The 20,839-nt window shown below is 42.5% G+C and overlaps 1 protein-coding gene across 1 annotated transcript in view; it reads left to right on the top strand.

Moving 5' to 3' along the window:
• The first annotated feature begins 3,291 nt into the window (after positions 1-3,291).
• Positions 3,292-20,839, top strand: part of LOC138767786 (uncharacterized protein C6orf132-like) — a 28,406-nt gene continuing 10,858 nt past the window's right edge. The window contains exon 1 of the mRNA XM_069945557.1: positions 3,292-3,564. Within this exon, the coding sequence (XP_069801658.1) occupies positions 3,441-3,564 (124 nt within the window). The 5' untranslated portion in view covers positions 3,292-3,440. The remainder of the gene's footprint in view (positions 3,565-20,839) is intronic.

The following is a 20,839-nucleotide window of genomic DNA, read 5'->3' as shown; positions in this document are numbered from 1 at the left end:
CGCCACTTAGCCCCGCCCACAGCACCACTGTTATCGACATATAGGCCCTAGACCTTTTGTCCAGCCTGTTTCAATGTTCGGTGTGGGGACGGGGCCTATGTGCCTATGACACCATGGAGGGGCGGGGGCCAATGGGGGCTATGTGGGCGGGGCTATGTGGTGCTGTTGCTGTGAAGCCACGCCCACTTAGCACAATCTGCAGTTGATAAAAGATCACTTTTTACTTGAACAAGCACCATGACGTATGATATAAAATAAGGTATGAAACTTTTTACTCCTGTGTAGAGAAGTCAGAATGCAAAAAAGGGAGTGGAAGTGTCACTTTAAGAGCAACAGATTATCTAGTCAAATGGTCCATTTACAGGGAGCGATAATTCGCCCAATCGATCGTTTAACGATTTTGAAGCAACAATTTGGTTTTTATAACGATCAGCGTATAGATGAAGAGAAAAATCATTAGAAAAAAACGTTTTTGCGATCATTTTAAGTGAAAGACTGTTCACACCAAGCGATCTGCAAATTGTTAGCGAATTTCTCACTGTTCCCTGTGGGAACTTGCCTTGGGCACCTACTAATTGAGTCATGTATTTAGTGAAAAATGTCCGACTGGTCATCTTGTGCAGGATAGTACAGTAGCACTCCTGCCCTGCAGCTCTGGGACTGCTGGGGAACCAGGGGAAAATACTGTCACTGGGTTGCGCTGGGTCTAGATAGGCACAAAGCAGCCTTCTACAATTGGTCAGGTTATGAACACACCAGGAACAACACCAGCGTAGGACTCTTAAAGGGGTTATCCAGCACTACAAAAACATGGCCACTTTTCCCCCTACTGTTGTCTCCAGTTCAGGTGCGGTTTGCAATTAAGCTCCATTTACTTCAATGGAACTGAGTTTCAAAAGCCCGCCCAAACTGGAGACAACAGTAGGGGGGGAAGTGGCCATGTTTTTGTAGCTCTGGATAACCCCTTTAATGTCTTATTTCGAAGGCTAGACTGTTCCCATGGTGGCTGCTTTCCAATACCATCCAACAAGGCACGTTAACACAGCACAGCGGTCCAAAAGCTGGCGAACTACAGGTTTGAAATCTTTGCCATGTGTCAATTTCCAGAAGGCTTTTGTGCAGATTTCTTTTGCAGTCAGTGGATAATTTTTTTTTTATATCTCATCCACTCTGTTAAAAATCTACAGCACCTACGGCAATGTGTAATGTGTTATCCGAATCGTAGACCCACAAAGTAACATTAATAAACACAATTTCAAATGTAAAAAGAAAATGGTGGAATTGCAGTTTTTTTTTTTTTCATTGCCTTGAGTGTTCATCCTGCAACAAAACAAGCTCCTATATAGCCTTGTCAATGGAAAAATGCACAGATGAAAAATTGCCACATGAAGTCTGAAGCTTGGCTACATTCGCAAGGGGTTAAAGCTGTCCAGGATTAGAAAAAACACAACTACTTTCTTGCAAAAACAGCAGGACAGGGCAATACAGAGGGAGCATATTACAGCCCTCAGTATGAGGCCCCCATAATATTACAGCCCCCATCAAGAAAAGTAATTACAGTGCAGTTGCATACAGTGACTCACAGGGGGCATCTTCTCTAAGTGGCTCACAGGGGGAGTTTCCTCTGATCAGAGTCACTCACATTTCCTTTTCTTCTTAATCTTTCCTAGTCATCCTGATGACATAACTTGGTGGTGCCTTGTGTCTGCAGAATCTGTTAGAAAAACATGTTAGACTCCACACAGTATCAGTGCCTACATTGTGCTCCTATGTAGTATTTAGACTTTAGACTCAGTAGTACTTTGGCGCTCCTCTACCCTCGCATACCAGTAAGGGTCCCCCATTTGTCCCCTCATATAGCAGATAAGCCCATTGAACCCCAGTAAGTAATCCAGCCCCAGTACATAGTTTTTCCCATGTCTTAACATCGTCAAACAGCTCCTTCTAGCTCAGCTTTCTGGACATGAAGTGTTTAACTGATATTTGTTAGGTTTCAAGCAGACTGGGATGCTGAGAAAGCTGGGTGACCTCCATCATACTGGGTACAAGATTCTAGGAAAGCTGGGTGACCAATATCATACTGGGTACAAAACGCTGGGAAAGCTGGGTGACCTTAATCATACTGTGTACAAGATGCTGAGAAAGCTGGGTGACCTCCATCATACTGGGTACAAGATTCTAGGAAAGCTGGGTGACCACTATCATACTGGGTACAAAATGCTGGGAAAGCTGGGTGACCTCAATCATACTGTGTACAAGATGCTGGAAAGCTGGGTGACTACTATTATACTGGGTACAAGATGCTGGGAAAGCTGGGTGACCCCTATCATACTGGGTACAAGATGCCAGGAAAGCTGGTTGATCTCCATCATACTGGGTACAAGATGTTGGAAAGCTGGGTGACCCCTATCATACTGAGTACAAGATGTTGGAAAGCTGGGTGACCCCATCATACTGAGTACAAGATGCCAGGAACGCTGGGTGACCCCATCATACTGAGTACAAGATGCCAGGAAAGCTGGGTGACCCCATCATACTGAGTACAAGATGCCAGGAAAGCTGGGTGACCACATCATACTGAGTACAAGATGCCAGGAAAGCTGGGTGATCACTATCATACTGGGTACAAGACGCCAGCAAAGCTTGGTGACCTTATCATACTGAGTACAACACAAGATGCTGGGAAAGCTGGGTGACCTCTATTATACTCAATACAAGATGCTGGGAAAGCTGGGTGACCTCCAGCAAAACTGGGACTGTGGGCAACTTTGAGTATATCACAAAACCAATGTTGTGAATGATTTTTTTTCCCCCTGGCTTCAATGCGGAAATAAAAATCCACAATAAATACAGTTTTCGGAGATCTTTCTGTGAACATACAGCGAATCTGCACGATCCCACATAAAGATTTCCCACTATGGAATTACATTATTGTTGATTTCCAAAGCTGTGACAGTCCCCTGACCTGGAGAAACCCATCCCTAAAGATTTTGGGTGGACGCAGGTGACACTGTGGGGAGGGAACATGCTTTAGATACATTTGTTGTTTTTTTACCTACACAGGAAGTCACCTGTTTCATATTGTATGAGGCCATGCTGCACTAGCTGTCACCCAGCTTTCCCAGGCTCCTGCACAGCAGCCAGCACTGAGGTATAACCTTCCCCCAGCAGAGGTTACACTGGGGCTGAGCTCCCGGAGAAGGTGGTGCCAGGTGTGAGCAGGAATGTGACTAGTGCGGTTTGTGGAGGGTGGGGCCAGGTCCAGGCAAATCACCGACTGCAGCAGCAGCAGCAATGAGCTATTTACCTGCCTGAGAGGGCGGCCTGCGCCTCATTTCCTCCTGCCCGCCGCGACCTCCTGCTGCTGCCCGGGAGACATGCCCTGCTACTAGGCACTATTCACACTGCTATTCTTCACCCGTCAGGACGCGCTGTACACAATGAAGAAGGGGACTCTAAATAAGCTGTTTGGGAAGAAAACCGCAAGTAACAACTCGCTGTATGCGAACAACCCCCCATGGATACTGCCTCAGGGGTCCAGGAAAGCGTCTATAGAGCCCAATGGTGAGTGACAGGAGGGGCGGCAGGTGCTCTGCTTCACCTGCGGCTTCTCTATCTACATTGTGCTGCAATACAATAGACCACAACCTGTTATTGTAGGACTACAACTCCCAGCATGGGTGAGAATGCTGGGAGTTGTGGTTCTATAACAGCTAGATAGGCTGACACCGCAAGTCATGTATATATGACAGCCTGGTGTGGCTCAATGAGGGGAGCTGGGGGTGTATGTGGTTAACCCTCTCCTGCCAGGGTCCTATAGCCTATCTCAGGCAGTATATTCGTAGTCGCTGACCCCCGTCTCTGACACGTACAGTGTTTTCTGTTTGTGCTGGAGCAGGCAGGTGTGGCTTGGATGTTACCTGCCCAGTGTGTCTTACCTGTTTAGTTATAAAGTGAATACTCTGCATATGGTGCGACGATCGTACGCTGCTGTTCAGACTGTGCGCTTCTCGTTTCTATTTATAAAGGTGTCAATATACAATCCAGTTGTAGGGAGGTGTTGTGTTATGCTGATGGCCCCCAAGCATCTGCTATGGTAGCCATATGTGAGTAGATGGGAGAGAAGAGGAGGTTGTCGGTGAAAGGGCCGGTGCAGATGGGGCAGATCTGCGGTGGGTGTTGGCAATGCAGATTCAGCAATGAATGTTTACCATATGGGTTAGGGTACGTTCACACTGAGGAATCGGCGCCAAAGTTCTGTGCGGAATCCCTATCGCTAACTTCGATCGGAATTCCGCCTGTCTCAGTGTAAGGTATAGGCTGTCTCAGCTCTCTGCGGCTCTCCACTTGTTAATTCTTTGAGCCACAGAGAGCAGAGGCACCCTATACCTTACAGGCAGGCGGAGTCTGAGACGCGGATTCCGCTTGGAATTTTATTGAAAAACAACAAAGAAAGAGGGAGCTCCACCAAATGGGGGTGCAGCTTGGTGTCCAAATATAACAGACCACAAAAAGAAGAAAAAAGCTGAACACCACAACAGCGCACACCTCAAAAATAGAATATATAATCAAATTTTATTAATACATGATTTCAAAAAACACCAAAAACAAAAAAGAAACGCCATGGCAGACATAATTAAAAACAATTAAAAAACCATATAGGTATGTAAACAATCCAAGGAGTGAGAGGATATGATAGCCCTCTCACTAACTCAGGAAAACACTGGAACAAACTATCTCATCTCATGGTCAAACCAACATGTATGGACAATTTAACTTATTGTGCAATATAAACTAGCGTCACATAATTCATATAATATAATATTGACAAACGTGTAACAACAGAACCCAAATGTCACAGGTGATTAAATGAAACCCTCAATTAGTGTAACAAATCTGTCACAAAAATATGAAATAACAATAAAGTGCTATCCTATAAAGTGCTTAAGTGCCAAAAAAATCTAGAAAAAATTATAATTATCATAATACGCCAGATAAATACACAGATCACAAAAACAATTTTAGTCTGATCACCCTATGACCATGAGAACCGGTGTCCTGACTGAGACCCAACGCGTGTCGTCACCGTAGTGACTTCATCAGGGGTGGTGGGCTGATGAAGTCACTACGGTGACGACACGCGTTGGGTCTCAGTCAGGACACCGGTTCTCATGGTCATAGGGTGATCAGACTAAAATTGTTTTTGTGATCTGTGTATTTATCTGGCGTATTATGATAATTATAATTTTTTCTAGATTTTTTTGGCACTTAAGCACTTTATAGGATAGCACTTTATTGTTATTTCATATTTTTGTGACAGATTTGTTACACTAATTGAGGGTTTCATTTAATCACCTGTGACATTTGGGTTCTGTTGTTACACGTTTGTCAATATTATATTATATGAATTATGTGACGCTAGTTTATATTGCACAATAAGTTAAATTGTCCATACATGTTGGTTTGACCATGAGATGAGATAGTTTGTTCCAGTGTTTTCCTGAGTTAGTGAGAGGGCTATCATATCCTCTCACTCCTTGGATTGTTTACATACCTATATGGTTTTTTAATTGTTTTTAATTATGTCTGCCATGGTGTTTCTTTTTTGTTTTTGGTGTTTTTTGAAATCATGTATTAATAAAATTTGATTATATATTCTATTTTTGAGGTGTGCGCTGTTGTGGTGTTCAGCTTTTTTCTTCTTTTTGTGGTCCGCTTGGAATTTTGGCACCGATTCCTCAGTGTGAATTGACCCTTAGGCCCTGTTCACACTGAGCAAGAACGTCGCAATCCCACCTTGCTCAGTGTCTCACTACGAGTGAAGGAGAAGGCGCGCGTCCGCTGCTGCCACTCTCTGCTCAAAGAAATGACATGTCACTGCTATGAGTGGAGAGTGGGAGGAGCGAGCGCCCTCTCCTTCACTCAAAGCAGCACACTGAGCACGGCGGGATTCCGATGTTCTTGCTCAGGGTGAACGGGGCCTTACAGTGGACTTTCTTAAAAAAAAAAAAGCCAAGATTGGCACATGGTTCAGAAACTACTGCTGCCAGATGTTAGCTGAGAGTCAATGGGGAAATATGAAAACTCAATCCCTGTTTGAAATCTGGCGAAGTTGGATGCTGCCCTAGGGTTGCCAGGAAAACATGGATGCGGCCTATGGGGGAGATTTATCAAAGGATGTAAAATATACACTGGTGTAAACTGCAACCAATCACAGCTCAGTTTACAGCTCTATACGCTGTGATTGGTTGCTATAGGCCGTTTACACCAGTGTATGTTTTACACCCTTTGATAAATCTGGGCCAGTAACTGAGTGGCTGTATTTATGTTTTCCAGGATTCCCTAATAGTGCATTTACACAGACAGATTATTGAAGCCAAAGCCAGGAACAGACTATAAACAGAGAACATCTTTGAGAGTAAACTCACCATTAGGCTGCATCCAACTTCTTCAGACACCGGGAGTTAAAGATCTTTAAGCTGAACGCCTCCAGTGCTTGAGCAGCGGACGGTTCCGGTGCATCGTGCGGTGCCGTGCAGGGGAACCAGGCTGCGGTCCGAAAAACGGACCGCGGCACCAGCTTCCATGTGACGGCGCTGTTCGATCCATGGGTTCAGCTTAAAGAGGATGTACCTGGTGGTACATCCTCTTTAAGTGCCAAAGGTTTGGAGAATGTCGCTGAACCTGTTCAGTTTGGCAACTTTGCTCCACACCACGTGTAGTGAAAAAAATGCACAGGATAAAACGCTCACAAAACTGCGACAGCTGTTTTGGGGTTTTTTTGTCATTTTTTTAGCTGAAAAAAAACACCGCTGAATTTATTTCAGACACTGCAAGGCATTTTTGGGGATAAAAACACAGTCAGCTGCAGTTCCTGTTCTTTTTTTTTTTTTTGTGGTTTATCCGGTTTTCTTATCTTAGTGTAAATTACTTAGTGTTTTATTTCCCTCTGGCTTTTTAACATGCTTATATGATGTTTCGTTTAGTGTTTTTACCCACGTATAGAATTCTATGGGAGAACAACACCAATATTTCTGTAAAAAACGCCAAACACAGACCCTGCTGCGATGTCCTGTGGGTATTAGATTTCATTTTACCCCTTTACTCTCGCTAACATCTAGCCACAGTGCTTTTGACCATGTGACAAATTTTAATATATAAATATATATATATATTTTTTTTATTCTAGCCTTAGGCCACACTTACACATCTGTAGTGCTATGTGTGTACGGCACTGATGCACAGAACAATAAATGTACATGCGCAGCCGTCAGCAAGCCGCCTGCACTGGCATGGACCCCTTCATGCACTATAGTGGATCCGTACCGTGTGTATGGGGCTATAGAAATGAATGGGACTGCAGACCTGAAAATAGTGGAAGGCATGGTGTATACCGGTCACCTACAACATAACAGAGCCAAAAGTCAAAAATCCCAATTGTCAGTACTGTCCCAAAAAGATTCCAGAAGCTCAAGATGGTATATTAGGAAGGAGTTTTAGTAAATTTATAAGGTACCATTATACCATTTATAAGGTTTTTTACTACCATTTTCTCAGAAAACAAGACTGGGTTTTATACTATTTATCTCTCTGGATCTAGAGCATACTTTTCAGGGTAGGTCTTATTTTTGGAGAAACACAGTATATGTGCTACATCAACTCTTTGTGGGATCGACTCCAATCTATCTTACACTCCCTAGCCTTGGGTGCCTATGACCCTGTGGCCGGTTCACCGGTTGACTTCCTTGGATTACTTATGGTTAATTATGAGACCACCCTACAGTACCTACTGGTTCTGACCTGGTTGTTCAGCCATTGTAATAGTTGCTCAGACCCTTATATCTCTGACACATAAACATCAACAACTGATTGTTCTGTTGATGTTTAATAGTTGTCGAGTGTCATTTTGGTGGGAGAATCAATGTTATTCCCCCTCACTCGTCAATAAGTTTGCTGTTATACTGCAGCTCTATCGTGTATATAACAATAGTTATATTCTCAGTCCATCAATCTTCCTGGAAATCCCTGGTAAGGCTGGGTTCACACTGTTTCTTGCAATCAGTTTTTTGCAAAAAAAAACGGATGCATTTGTGTGCTTCCGTTTTTTCCATTGACTTCCATTATAAAAAAAAAATGGATCAAAACGGAGCAGTTTTTTTTTTAACGGACACAAAAATGAGGTCGACTACGTTTGTGTCTGTTAAAAAAAAACATCCGTTTTGATCCCGTTTGCTTATAATGGAAGTCAATGGAAAAATGGATAAAAAAGGATGCACACAAATACATCCGTTTTTTTCCTAATTTATTCTCCATGGCTTATTTGGAATGTGGTTGCCACAGATGCCAATGAATTGTGCCAGATGTGTAAACACATAATTGCATTCTGCCCCATGCCGGCGTGCCGCAGATCCCATCATCTTCGGCTTCGGCCGATAGTGAGATAAAATGAGCAAACTGCATTCATAGAATATATTGTGGACAAATGAGGTGACAGCGGTGTTAGACATCCCTTTATCCTGTGACATCATCCGGAATATGTGGAATGTCCTATGTCACTGGCCTCTTGGGATTTGCACAATAATGTCTGACTCAGGTGGCTCTCCCGCTATGAATTTGCTTTATTCTCACCAGTTGTCAGTGTACGTTACATCATTGCTGGAGGGGGAGCTCGGCACATTCCTGTTTGCTTGTGTGTTCATGTATTTATGGATAATATAACAATTGGTGTAAATCTACTCTGCTGGTTAGGGCTGAGCTCTATGTCTCTAGTAGTGCTACAGTCTACCTCACATTCATGAAGCATGTCATATTTGTATAGGTTTAAATAATCGGCATGACATCCATAGTGACGCATATGCTTAATCTGTCGTGACGTTGGGTACGGGCTTAGGCAATCTGAGGTCTATTAATCCTGTGCCCTATGAAGATGCCGCGAGGAGAGGTACAATATGTATTGTACATTATTAACACACTTGTGAAGCAATGGGTTAATCATTTACCTCCGCTGCCTCTTTGCACTTGGCTATAGCACAGATGTCGATCTCACAAGAGCACAATTGCTTATTGCGCTTCTGCACATATTTTATATGCTCTTCTGTTTTTTGTTTTTTGTGTCTTTGTTTTGACATTTATAATGAATATTTTATTTTTGGATGCTTTTGTGGCTTGCTATCTTTTTTTCTGTGCACCCTCACTACTGGACAGTGTAGAAATTCTCATGCAAAAAAAATAAAAAATTTCCTTTTTAAAGGAACCAGTACATTTGTGCTAGTTAGGCTCCCAGAACGGCCGCACAGACCTCGCAGTTGGGTCTTCTATGGTGTTGGTGGTTCCGGGCTCCGTAGCTTTAGGTCCCGGTAAATAGCTTTTTAATTGCATGTGCGAGGCAGGGGGAGAGCCATGACTAGTCACATTTAGACTCTCCCCCTGACTCGCGCACATGTGATTTACCGGGACCTGAAGCTATGGAGCCCGGAACCGCCGACACAATAGGAGACCCGGCTGCGAAGTCCATGCTGCTTCCTGCCGTTCCTCCCCAGGTACCTAGAAAAGCTGAATACAGTCCTAGGAAACTTCTTCTCCCAGTTTCCCAGGACTGGATACAGCTTTTTCAGGCACACTGAGCGGAGTGACAGAGTTTAAAGGCAGCCGTCTGATAAGCTGACTGCCGAGCTATCAAAGCTATATATTTCGTTAATACTGCAACCCCCTCCTGTGACAGCAGTAAAGTCCTCTGTCCTCACTTAAATGTCTTGGCAGTGCCTGCATGCGCATTACCATTCTGCTGTGCCATCCCAGTCTGTCTCATAAAGTCTGCGTCGTTTCTCCTCAATTTTGCCAATGTAGATTCATCTTCTACGCCTCTTCATGTAAGCAAAACGGTGAGTTAGTAGGTCAGCACTCAGTTCTATAATACGCCATTCATGTCTCTTGGCTGGATTACCTTGTGATCTGGAAACTGACAGCATGGATACAGTATATAAACATCTGTGCTGTCAGTTTCCCTTTATCTTTCTCGGCTGCACATGATTACACAGGGAGATGTGCGGCCGATAAAGATACGTTTTTCAGCATGGTCAAAAAATGCGGGTTTTGGCTGTTCGCTGGTCTTCGGCTGATCAATGCTCCTTTTACACAGGCTGATTATTGGCTGCCGGAGCGTCTCCAGCGATGCTTCTGGCCAATAATCAGTCCGTCTAAACGGACCCATATGGTCCGTTTGGGCGATTTATTGCTCCGTTTAACGATTTTGCAGCAACAATTTAGTTTTAAGATCGCTAAGGGTCATCTCTCATACGAGGGTGAATCTGTGAAGGACTGTTTAGACGAAATGATCTGCGAATTATCAGTGATAGACCAGCAATGATTTGAGAACATGCTGAAATATCACAATAAAGATTTCTCGCTGGTCGCTTGATTGTTAGCTTTATTTACACAAGCCGATTATCACTCAAATGCCATCGTTATTGTGAAAACGATTATCGCTCCGTGTAAATGGACCATCAGTCAGCCAATGAATGAGCGTTTGCTCTTTTATCGGCTGATGTTGTGGTGGTGATTTGCTACCCTAGGGGTTTCCTACACACTTTGGGGGACATTTACTGTCATTGCTACCCTGGTGTAGGCCAGGAAGAATGCTTAATTTGCCCCTTCTCCCTGGCATATCCCCTGCTCGTGGGGGGGGGGGGCTGAAGTTGGGGAGGAGGTGTGGCCTCCAACCATGCCTGATTTATCATGGGGTAAATCATGATACAAATCTACAGATGCTGGAGGCAGGTCCAGCCAGGTTTATTAAGTGGCATGTGCCTCTTAGTATATCCAGGGGAAAAGGGGGGGGGGGTCTTCATTTGAGACCCCCAATAAATATTGCCTTTTCGGTATATCTCATTGGAACCATTAACGCCGTTTCTCACTTTTCCTTATTCTCAGTAGCTTGTGGTGATTTTGTCTTTGCTGTCATGGTAATCCACTCCCCATTCGGAGAATTCCTGGAGGGCCTGTGCTTGTAGCATAAAAGACCAAATTACTGTGTGAATTTGTTAAGTGCATATGTATGCGTGTGTGTGTATGTATGTGTGTGTGTATATATATATTTCATAATAAACTCTCTCCAGAAACTCTATTATTTCTTCCCAGTATGTTATGTTACAGATGGATATCTTTGCCCAGTTTCTGTAATTTTCCAGTACAATGTGATAGCAGACAGTTTACCTTGATTACCTTATTCCTAGAAATGTATAAGCGCATTATCAAGTAAGACTGGGTCCTGTGCATTGTTAAAGGAGAAGTCAAACATTTTTTCGGGTTGCAGGAACAATAAAAAGAGGTTATAGTCACCTGTCCCGGTTCACGTGTAGCGCTGCGTCCTACTCATGATCCCCGTCTGCTGTCTTCTCAGCTCCCCTCCAGCTACGTCACAACCTTTCTGGTGGAGGCCGCGCTCAGCAAGTCAGGGACTCGGGCAGGACACTGCCGCAGTCACTGAATTGGCTAAGTGGGCCTAGTCCCACCCGCTTGTGACATTTCAGCTGGGTTGTGTCATACCCAGGAGAAGATGACACCCGGCGGGCTATTGGAGACCGATCATGCGGCACAGGGCAGGCACAGAGACGGGTAAGCTTAGTGTCTTTTGATTTATTTTTTTATTTTTTTTTTATTCCCCCCCCACTTCCCGGTAGATTTCTCCTTTTAATACTGGTGTTCTCATGTGGCAGGAGGTCAATGTTTGGTAGTGGGTGCATGTAAGTGGGCACTGGCACCTTAAAGACTCTTTTTTAATGTCCTGGAGACATCTCAAAAGTTTTGATCAGTAGCTACTGTATGTAATAGCTGGAAAGGCATGGATGTGCTACTGCTGCCATGGATTTGCTTTCTCTTTGTCTCGGTTAATTCCCTGTGTGTTTATGTTGTGGTTTGACATCCTAGTGACTCAGACAGCTGTGTTTTTATATGTCCGGGTGTCTTCTGCACTGTCCGTACTGTATTATCCAAAGATTTAGATACAGTATGGCTTGTTTGTGATATCTAAACTGATACATTTTTAATCTTTTTTTTTTTTTTTAATTTTTTTACCGGTGATGATTTACTTTTCCCTTCCTATATGTACACTTTTATAATGGTTGTTGCACACAAGATCCTGCAATATAATGTGGTCCTGGCTGTCTTCCTATATACCTCTGATTTCATAGTGAAGTTCTTTCTGTGTGCTTCTGTATAGAAATCATGGTACGCACCATCAGTGCTGCTCCGTGTGCATGTATTGTACCCATGGATGTTCCCGCAGCTGACGGTTGCCTATAGCTTCAATGCAAGTGGAATTTAGTTCTAGAATAGTTCTGGGGGTTCTGTGTAGAAGTGATTTCTATGTTCTGTACTGAAATGGCTAATGAAAGATTCAGCTCTGTAGGTGTTCCTATCTACACCCTTCATGAGGCATTCTTTCTGAGGCGTTGGCCAACAGGCATTTTATATGAAACCTTAAAACTAGTGAATCCTCGGTAGCGGCCACACCTTTTTTATCATAAATTCTGTGCTGGATTATTTGTGGCAGGCAAAACACACTGTCTGGAGGAGGTTTATTTGCATGAAACACGTGCACGTTGTTTATGTACCTTTTTGTTTGTTTTACCTCTCACTTGGCATTCGTGTGCATTTAGATTACTTTCTAAAACTCGCGTGAATGTTGATTATAATTGGATATTTAGTTTTTTTTTTTAAACATGCCGGTATTATAAGTTATTAATTTTTGCAGTTTATTACAATTTTTGGTATGGCTAGCTTCTGTGTATGACAATCTGTAGAATAACCTGCAAAGTGTAATCCAACCTTGTCTCATGGCTCAGTCTCCATCCCTTTTGAATGATCATTAGGCTCTATTTTTTTTTTTTTTTTAATAGCATATCCTGTCTTCCGCTAAAGATTATAGTTACCCTTTTAATTTGTTACCCTTTAATTCAGGGATGGAGAACCTTCGCCCTCCAGCTGTTGCAAAACTACGATTCCCATCATGCCCGCACAGCCAAATCTTTAATTTCTCCTTTAATTCTTACGGTTCTCAGTCTGATTCTGTAGTTGGGTGAGGGTCTTTATATGTTGCCTGTCTATTGGCTGGGTGTACTTGTTTTATGTATCGTGGTTTATTTAAAAAAAATTAATCACATGATCCTCCTTTTCTATATACTAATGGTCCTTTTACACGGAATGATTATCGTTCGTTTTTGCACGAGAACGATCGCATTTGAGCGATAATCATTCTGTGTAAACGCTGCGACCGATCAAGCGACGAGCAAGAAATCGTTCATTTTGATCTTTCAACATGTTTTTAAATCGTCTTTGATCGTTCGAAAAAAATTCCCAGATCGTACCGTGTAAGCATTCTTTTAACGATTTCACCTATGTGCGAGATAGGCTTAAGCGATCGCATAACTATTTTTCCGTACGATGTATCGTTTTGTCTAAACGCTGATCGTTATAAAAAAAAAAAAAAACATTGTTTATTCAAAATCATTAATTGTACGATCGGGCGAATTATCACTCCGTGTAAAACCACCATTAGAGAGATTTGTGTAATTACCACTATAGTTGGTGAAAACCTATAGGGATATTTTGGGCTTCTGTAGGTGGACCTTGAGTTTATCTTTTCTATTGTTCCATTTGATCTAAATGTACTAGCAGACAATTTTGTGGTACCATTTAACTGGAGCTCGAGGCTGTTTGATGATTTGTTTGGGACACATTCATAGGTGTAGTTTAACCAACTATAATAAAAGGTAAGCTTTAAATTACACTAATTTATACTTGGCCTCTATACTTTTCTTGAATGATTTTAATCGGAGAGGGTTTTGTGGTGCACAAATATAGTACCAACACTGTACCACTTTTAGTTTTTCATTGAGTGGGTGGAGGGAGACGGTGCTTATAAATATCGAGGACTACTGAGCGCACTCATAATGAGGACTTCTTCACTGCTCTTACATTTTATAGCTTTTTTTAACTGTATAGATGATTTTATTTTTTCCCCACATGTCCTTTTTTGGAGCAAGGTTGTGTTTTTTACATGTGGCACTGCAGTATGGTTCCCCCCCCCCCCCCCCCCATATTTCTAGGATTCACAGAACTGCGTTTTTCCAAGAAAATTGGATCTTGCGGAATACATTTGCTAAGGGGAACCTGTCACTATTCCTTACCTGTATGTTTTAGTAATTCACTGTATTTCCCACAAAAAAAAATAAATTCTGGGGCATCTTTTCTTATTGGTTAAAGTGACTCTGTACCCACAATCTGACCCCCCCCCCCCCCAAACCACTTGTACCTTCAGATAGTTGCTTTTAATCCAAGATCTGTCCTGGGGTCCGTTCGGCAGGGGATGCAGTTATTATCATAAAAAAAACTTTTAATCCCACAGTGCTGTGTCTAACGGCCGGGGCTTACATTTGTATATGCATTAGGCTGGCACAACCTCTCTGTCCCTCCTCCCCACCCTCCTCATCATTAGGAATGATCCAGGAACATTTACTGCTTTTTGAGCTTTGCACAGGTGTATAAACGATCCAGCCCATGTTCATTATGCACACAGGTGGGGAATAGGAAGCAATCTGCCTGGAGCATTCCTAATCATGAGGAGGGTGGGGGAGGAAGGACAGAGGGTGTGCCAGCCTAATGCATATACTAATGTAAGCCCTGGCCGTTAGACACAGCGCTGCCGGATTAAAAGTCGTTTTTAAAACAATAACTGCATCACCTGCCGAACGGACCCCAGGACAGATCTTGGATTAAAAGCAACTATCCGAAAGTACAAGTGGTTTGGGGGGGTCAGATTGTGGGTACAGAGTCGCTTTAAAGGGGTTTTCCAGGGAACAAAAAATTTCTTATATAGACTTATAATTTACTTCTATTTAAAAATCTCAAGTCTTCCCATACTTATAAGCTACTATATATCCTACAGGAAGTTTAGTTTATTTACATTCAGAAACAGTGCTCTCTGCTGACATCTCTGGCCGAGTCAGGAACTGTCCTGAGCAGAAGAGGTTTTCTTATGGGGATTTGCTACTGCTCTGGACAATTCCTGTCTCGGCCAGAGATGTCAGCAGAGAGCACTGTTTCTGAATGTAAATAAAACAACACTTCCTGCAGGACACACAGCAGTTTATAAGTATGGGAAGACTTGAGATTTTTAAATAGAAGTAAATTACAAATCTACATAACTTTGACACCAGTTAATTTGAAAGAAATTTTTTTTGCTGGACAACCCCCTTAATGTTGTACCATTCCTTCTATTCTTACTATAAATGTATAATTCAATAACCAACTGGGTGTTAACAGTTTTGGGGGGGGGGGGGGGGGGGGTTGTCCTTACACTGACACAGTCCAATCAGAGCTGACACTGTAGAGACATGTCCCCAATCGGTATCAGTTGTTTGTTAGGTCATACATTTCTATAAAGACTGACAAGGGAATGGAACGACACAGAGCTATAAAATGTGGTGTTTGAAAATAGTTATAATCCAAATCCACTCTAAGGCTGGGTTCACACTGCGTTTTTGCAATCCGTTTTTTGAAAAAAAAAACGGATGAAAAACGGTTTGCAAAAACTGATGCATTTGTGTGCATCAGTTTTGATTCGTTTTTACATTGACTTCCATTATAAAACGGATCAAAACGGATTAGTTTTTTTTTTTTTTACGGACACAAAAACGTTGCTGACATAATTTTTTTTGTCCGTTAAAAAAAATGGATCCGTTAAACGTATGCTAAAAATGCAGTGTGAACCCAGCCTTACACCAAAGCAAATTTTCCCATAAAAATCATTAAAATGCAGACTGGTTCCACACCCCAAAAATCTTTTTTTTTAAATTTTGAATAACATGTAAAACTAATGAAACAAACATTTAGAAACAGCAGAATATGTGTAATTATAAGTTACTGTACAGTATAACCAAGCAGCATTTGGAGTATAATGTATAGTAACTGCATTAACCTGAAAAAACAGCAGCAGATTGTAGACACAGGATGGAACTGCAGATCCCCATAATGCAGGAGCGTAGTACAACAGGCTAAAATAGAGAAGCAGGGCTGCTGTCAGAGGTCTGTGTGGTCACATGACAGTGATGAGGAAGGGGGGGGGGTGGACCAATCAGGACTGAAAGACTGCAGGGAGCATGAAGGAATGAGCAGGACAGATGTGGGCACATACATGCAGCGCTCTCTGTCCGGGGAGAGAGGGGTTACAGCTATGAAGAGATTACCTCCACAGTCCTGTCCCCTGATGCAAGCCCCAGCCTGAAGTGTATCTGCTATGATTTGGAAGGTGAGGGAGACTTCCTGGGTCAGAGTACAGAGTACAATTTTGAAAAACTGTGAGCTCTTAAACCAAGTTACTCTTAAACCAAGGTACAACTGTGTTTGAAAACCAAGCAAGTTTCTTGGCCCTCCAGAGTATTAGCCCGCCACCAACCAATACTCACACCTACTTATACATATGCATAAGCAGGCAGGCTGGAATATGCATCAATAGCCACGATCATCGGAGATGGCGGCCTGAACGGTGCTTTGGAGGGCCGGGGAACGCCTCAAGTGCAAATTTACATACTATTATAGCATTGAATATCACAAAAACGGTGGTAGTTAAAAGAGGGAGAAGACTGGCGATGGTAAAAAGAGTTCAGCGGCTACTGGGAACTATGAGCAGGTTTGTATACACTGATAGTTGAAAATCGAGCAGGTGGTTGAGTGTGAACTATTTGAAGTTGACCCCAGTGACACTGACACAGTGCTGGTACTGTCAGTGAGTGACTGTGTTGTGTTGCATGTTGACACTATGAGAATTACAGCGTTGCCTCTCAGGTGTGGCAGCAGGAAATATACATACAATGCATTCCTTTACACACCAGTCAGTGCATTATAAGGAAAGCTGCCAGTGACAGCCGGCTCTGTGATCTTTATCAGATCTGATATGAAGAACATCTTCACTCATCTGCAAAATGTGTGAGTTGTCAGCCAGGGACAGCAGGTGTCTGGGCGGTGCACCTGCAGTACCAATTTGGAGGTGGGTTTGATGTAAAGCCGGTGGATCACAAGGATTTGTGTTCAGATAATTTGGGAATAGAGGTTTCAGGAGAAATATGCATCAGTGGTCATAACATTATCATTAGTGATGAGTGAATACTGTTCGATCGAATATCTATTCCATCCAATAGTGAGATATTCGAATATTCGATATTCATAATAATATCTCGTGAATATTCAATAAATATTTGATAAGCGTTCAAATCCGCCAGCTTCCGGTTTCACCCTCCATATGGTCAAATAGATTTTTTTCAATAATCGAATACTTGTTCTCATAGACTTTTTAATGGGATCGAATATTCGATTGAATATTCGAATATTTGCGGGATATTCGTACGAATATCGAATATCTCACTATTCGCTCATCACTAATTATCATGTTGTTTTTTTTCCCCTCAACAAACTAGTCATTATTGCTCATGCAATACCTATTGTCATTTTTATGGATGGACCAGAGTTTATAGATGGATTCATAGCTTTTTATAGTATGGTATCATTAGCTATATAGCCAGAAGTTGGGCCGAGCTTGTATACAGCTAGGAAGAACAGGAAAAAATAAACAATAGCATCATCAATACAGCACTAACAACTCTGCAAGATGGAGTTTAAAGGAGAACTCTGGCCAAAAATATATTTTTTAATTAGGTTATTACATAAGGAAAGTTAGACAAATTCCCAATGTACACTTATTATGGAAAAAGCACATATAGTGCTATTTCCCTCAATTTAGTAGATCAGACAGGCTTCAACTTCTCTAAAAAAAAAAAAACTGTGACATCACGAATCGGGTGTAATTTGTATGAAGTGTCCAGCAGGGGGTACAGTAGATGGACAAATTACATTGTAAAACTAACTAGGGCATTTACTCTGCTTTTATTTACAAAATACACCTATAGTGGTCCCCCAACCTCCCCCTGCCCTGTAGTGTAACCCCTAACCCCCCAAAGGACCCCCAAACTCCCACCTGGGCCACCCCAAATGCATCAAGTGCCAGCAGCCCTGTCCACGACACACAGTATGGGGCTGCTGGAACTTGTGGTGCAACTGGCTCGCCCCCCCCCCCCCCAGCCCCACTGTTTGGGGTGGCCCAGGGGGGACTTTGGGGGTCCTTGGGGGGGGGGTTAGTCCTTACACTACAGGTCTGGGGAGGTTGGGGGGGCCACTATAGGTGTATTTTGTGAATAAAAGCAGAGTAAATGACTTAGCTATTTTTACAATGTATTTTGTCCATATACTGCACCCCCTGCTGAACACTTCATATGATATACATCCGATTTGTGACATCATTGTTTTTTTTGTTTTTTTTTTTTTTGTACAGAAATTGAAGCCTCCCTGATCTAGTAAATTGAGAAAAAATAGCACTATATGTGCATTTCCCATAATAAGTGTACATTAGGAATTTGTCCTACTTTCCTTATGTAATAACATATTAAGAAATACATTTTGCCTCGGGGTTGTCCTTTAATGTAATTTATATCCTAATTGTGCACTATTGCCAATAGCAGGATTTTGAGTGTTTGAGGAATATTTTTTTTGACTGTCCCTGATTATACTTATTCTCTGATATACTGATTCACGCAGAGCATGGAGACTGCAGCAAGGAGAATGCTACTGCACAGTAGGTAAGTATGGCGTAGGTAGGTAAGTGGCTACAGGAGTGTAGGGAGGTCTGGCACACTGTCGGAGAGTGGGGTGTGCTGTGCTTGGTGATGGGGCTTCTTTAGGAAGGCTTCTTTAATTCTACCCCCGCTCGACGGACCACCTATTGAGCTGGTGGCACCACTGAATAGATGATAATACGAGCACTTGTACCTTTATTGCCTGTACATTTGTACCTTTATTGCCTGTATCCTTTTTTCTTTTCATAAAAAGGCCTGTATTCTGACTGAATTGTGTCAAGGAGGTAAGGACTATATTTTGCTGGACCTTAGCACTGCTGCACCTCCCTGTGCTGTATGCCCGCCTCTTTGCCTAATCAGCAATAATTAGGTGTGTGGTGCTAGAGCCCAGGGAACAATAGGCCCCACCTCTTTGACACTATACATTGCCTGAATAGAGGGCTTTTTTAAGAAAGGGAAAAACACTGACACAGATTACAAAGGTTTGCGCTGATGCCTTTCAATCATATCTGTTCAGCAGTCCTGCGAGCTCCATAGGTGGTAGGGGGTGAGAGATTCACTTAAAGGATCCAGTGTGTCTGAGATTTGTTGCTATAAGTGAAACATAGCTTAAAGGTAATCTTTCACCCCGGCACTTAGGGCAGAGCAACTCCCACTTCAGAAGCTGGTCCTGCCTAAGAGAAATTGCCGCCCGATGGTCTGTGCAAGTGATATGTAACGTCGGACTCCTCTGTTGGAGTCTTGGGGAGCGTAAATTACCTAGAAGCAGAGAAGAAAGGTGAGCGCTGACCTGTAGGTGTATGACAAGGACCATGAGCTGCCATAGGCATCTGTCTTGTCCAGCTCTGCCAGTTGGAAGGTATGGCAAGGTAAAAAGGGAAAGCCAACCCTGACGCTGGAGAAATTCACATTGTAGAGCTGGGATTAGTCATGAGGTAGTTGTGAAAAGAATTAGAGCTTAAAGGGGTTGTCCAGTTATGAAAAACGTGCAATTAAATTTAAATAGGTAACATCATTTGCCAATTTACTAACATTATCTGAACACCTCTTTTCCCTGTTGTTTTGTATGTCACATGACTATTTTCTCCCCCGATGTCACAAACCTACTCCTGCCAAGGCAAGCAGCGCCTGGTCAGTATGAGAGGAGCAGACTTTCTCTGCTGATGTCAACTTACAATGCCTCGCAGTGCATGTGATGTCTATGGTAGTCAAGAAAAATGATATAATCAGGTTAACCCCTGCAGAGAAATGTACTGTCACAATGATTGGAAACCTCCAGCTTTACAACAGTTAAATCTGTATAGGCATAGTGGAACCTAAATGTACCCCAGAATTAGGTGTTACTCATGCACAGGACAGAAATACATACGAACTCTTACATGCAGTGATATTTTACCAAATCAGGATTATCCGGCAGATTATTGTTTTGTGTTATAAAAACAACGATCAGCCAAAAAAACAATTATCGTCTCATTGTTGTCTTTTAACATGTTTAAAAAAACAAATAAGAAATGACTAATGCTCTGGGAAGAAAATAAAAATTATACTTACCTGTCCGGACTCCCCAGTGTCTCGCTGCCATATTTCTGTGTTCCCCCACATTCTCCGCAGCAGCCACCAACACTTCCAAATCTGCCTCGAAAGTGACAGGCTGTTCAGCCAATCACTGCCCGCAGTGTTGTCTCTACTAATAATTGGCTTAGCGGCCTGTCACTTTAGAGACTGGATCAGGAGTTACCAAGGTGGCTGTGGTGAGGGAGTAACAAGACTGGAGGAGCCTGGACAGGTAAGTACATCTCTTTGTTATTTTACACCAAAGCAAGTCAATGTCTGTGCAACCTTTGCAGCATGATAATTGAGCTGTGTATGGGCTTGGTAAACAAGTGCCAATGTAATGTTGGGCCGTTTAACGCGGCGCTTACAAAAACCTCTTGTCTAGGACGTCATTCCACTTCAATTTTCCTTCTTTGATTATTTGCATATGTTCTTTCATTTTTCCTATTACTTCCCCATTGTGTTTATTTTGGTATTATGCATTACATAACTTTTTTTTTTTTTTTACAAATTTTCATTGGTCTTTTATTTTTGTCGTTAATCTGCTTTGTCTTGTAAAATTTTAGATTAAAATGGGTGTTTTACAGAGGTGAAATATATTT

The sequence above is a fragment of the Dendropsophus ebraccatus genome, chromosome 11 (assembly GCF_027789765.1).
Source record: "Dendropsophus ebraccatus isolate aDenEbr1 chromosome 11, aDenEbr1.pat, whole genome shotgun sequence".
Taxonomy (NCBI): domain Eukaryota; kingdom Metazoa; phylum Chordata; class Amphibia; order Anura; family Hylidae; genus Dendropsophus; species Dendropsophus ebraccatus.
The sequence above is the reverse complement of the archived record's forward strand: the minus strand, read 5'-3'. Positions and strand labels throughout refer to the sequence as shown.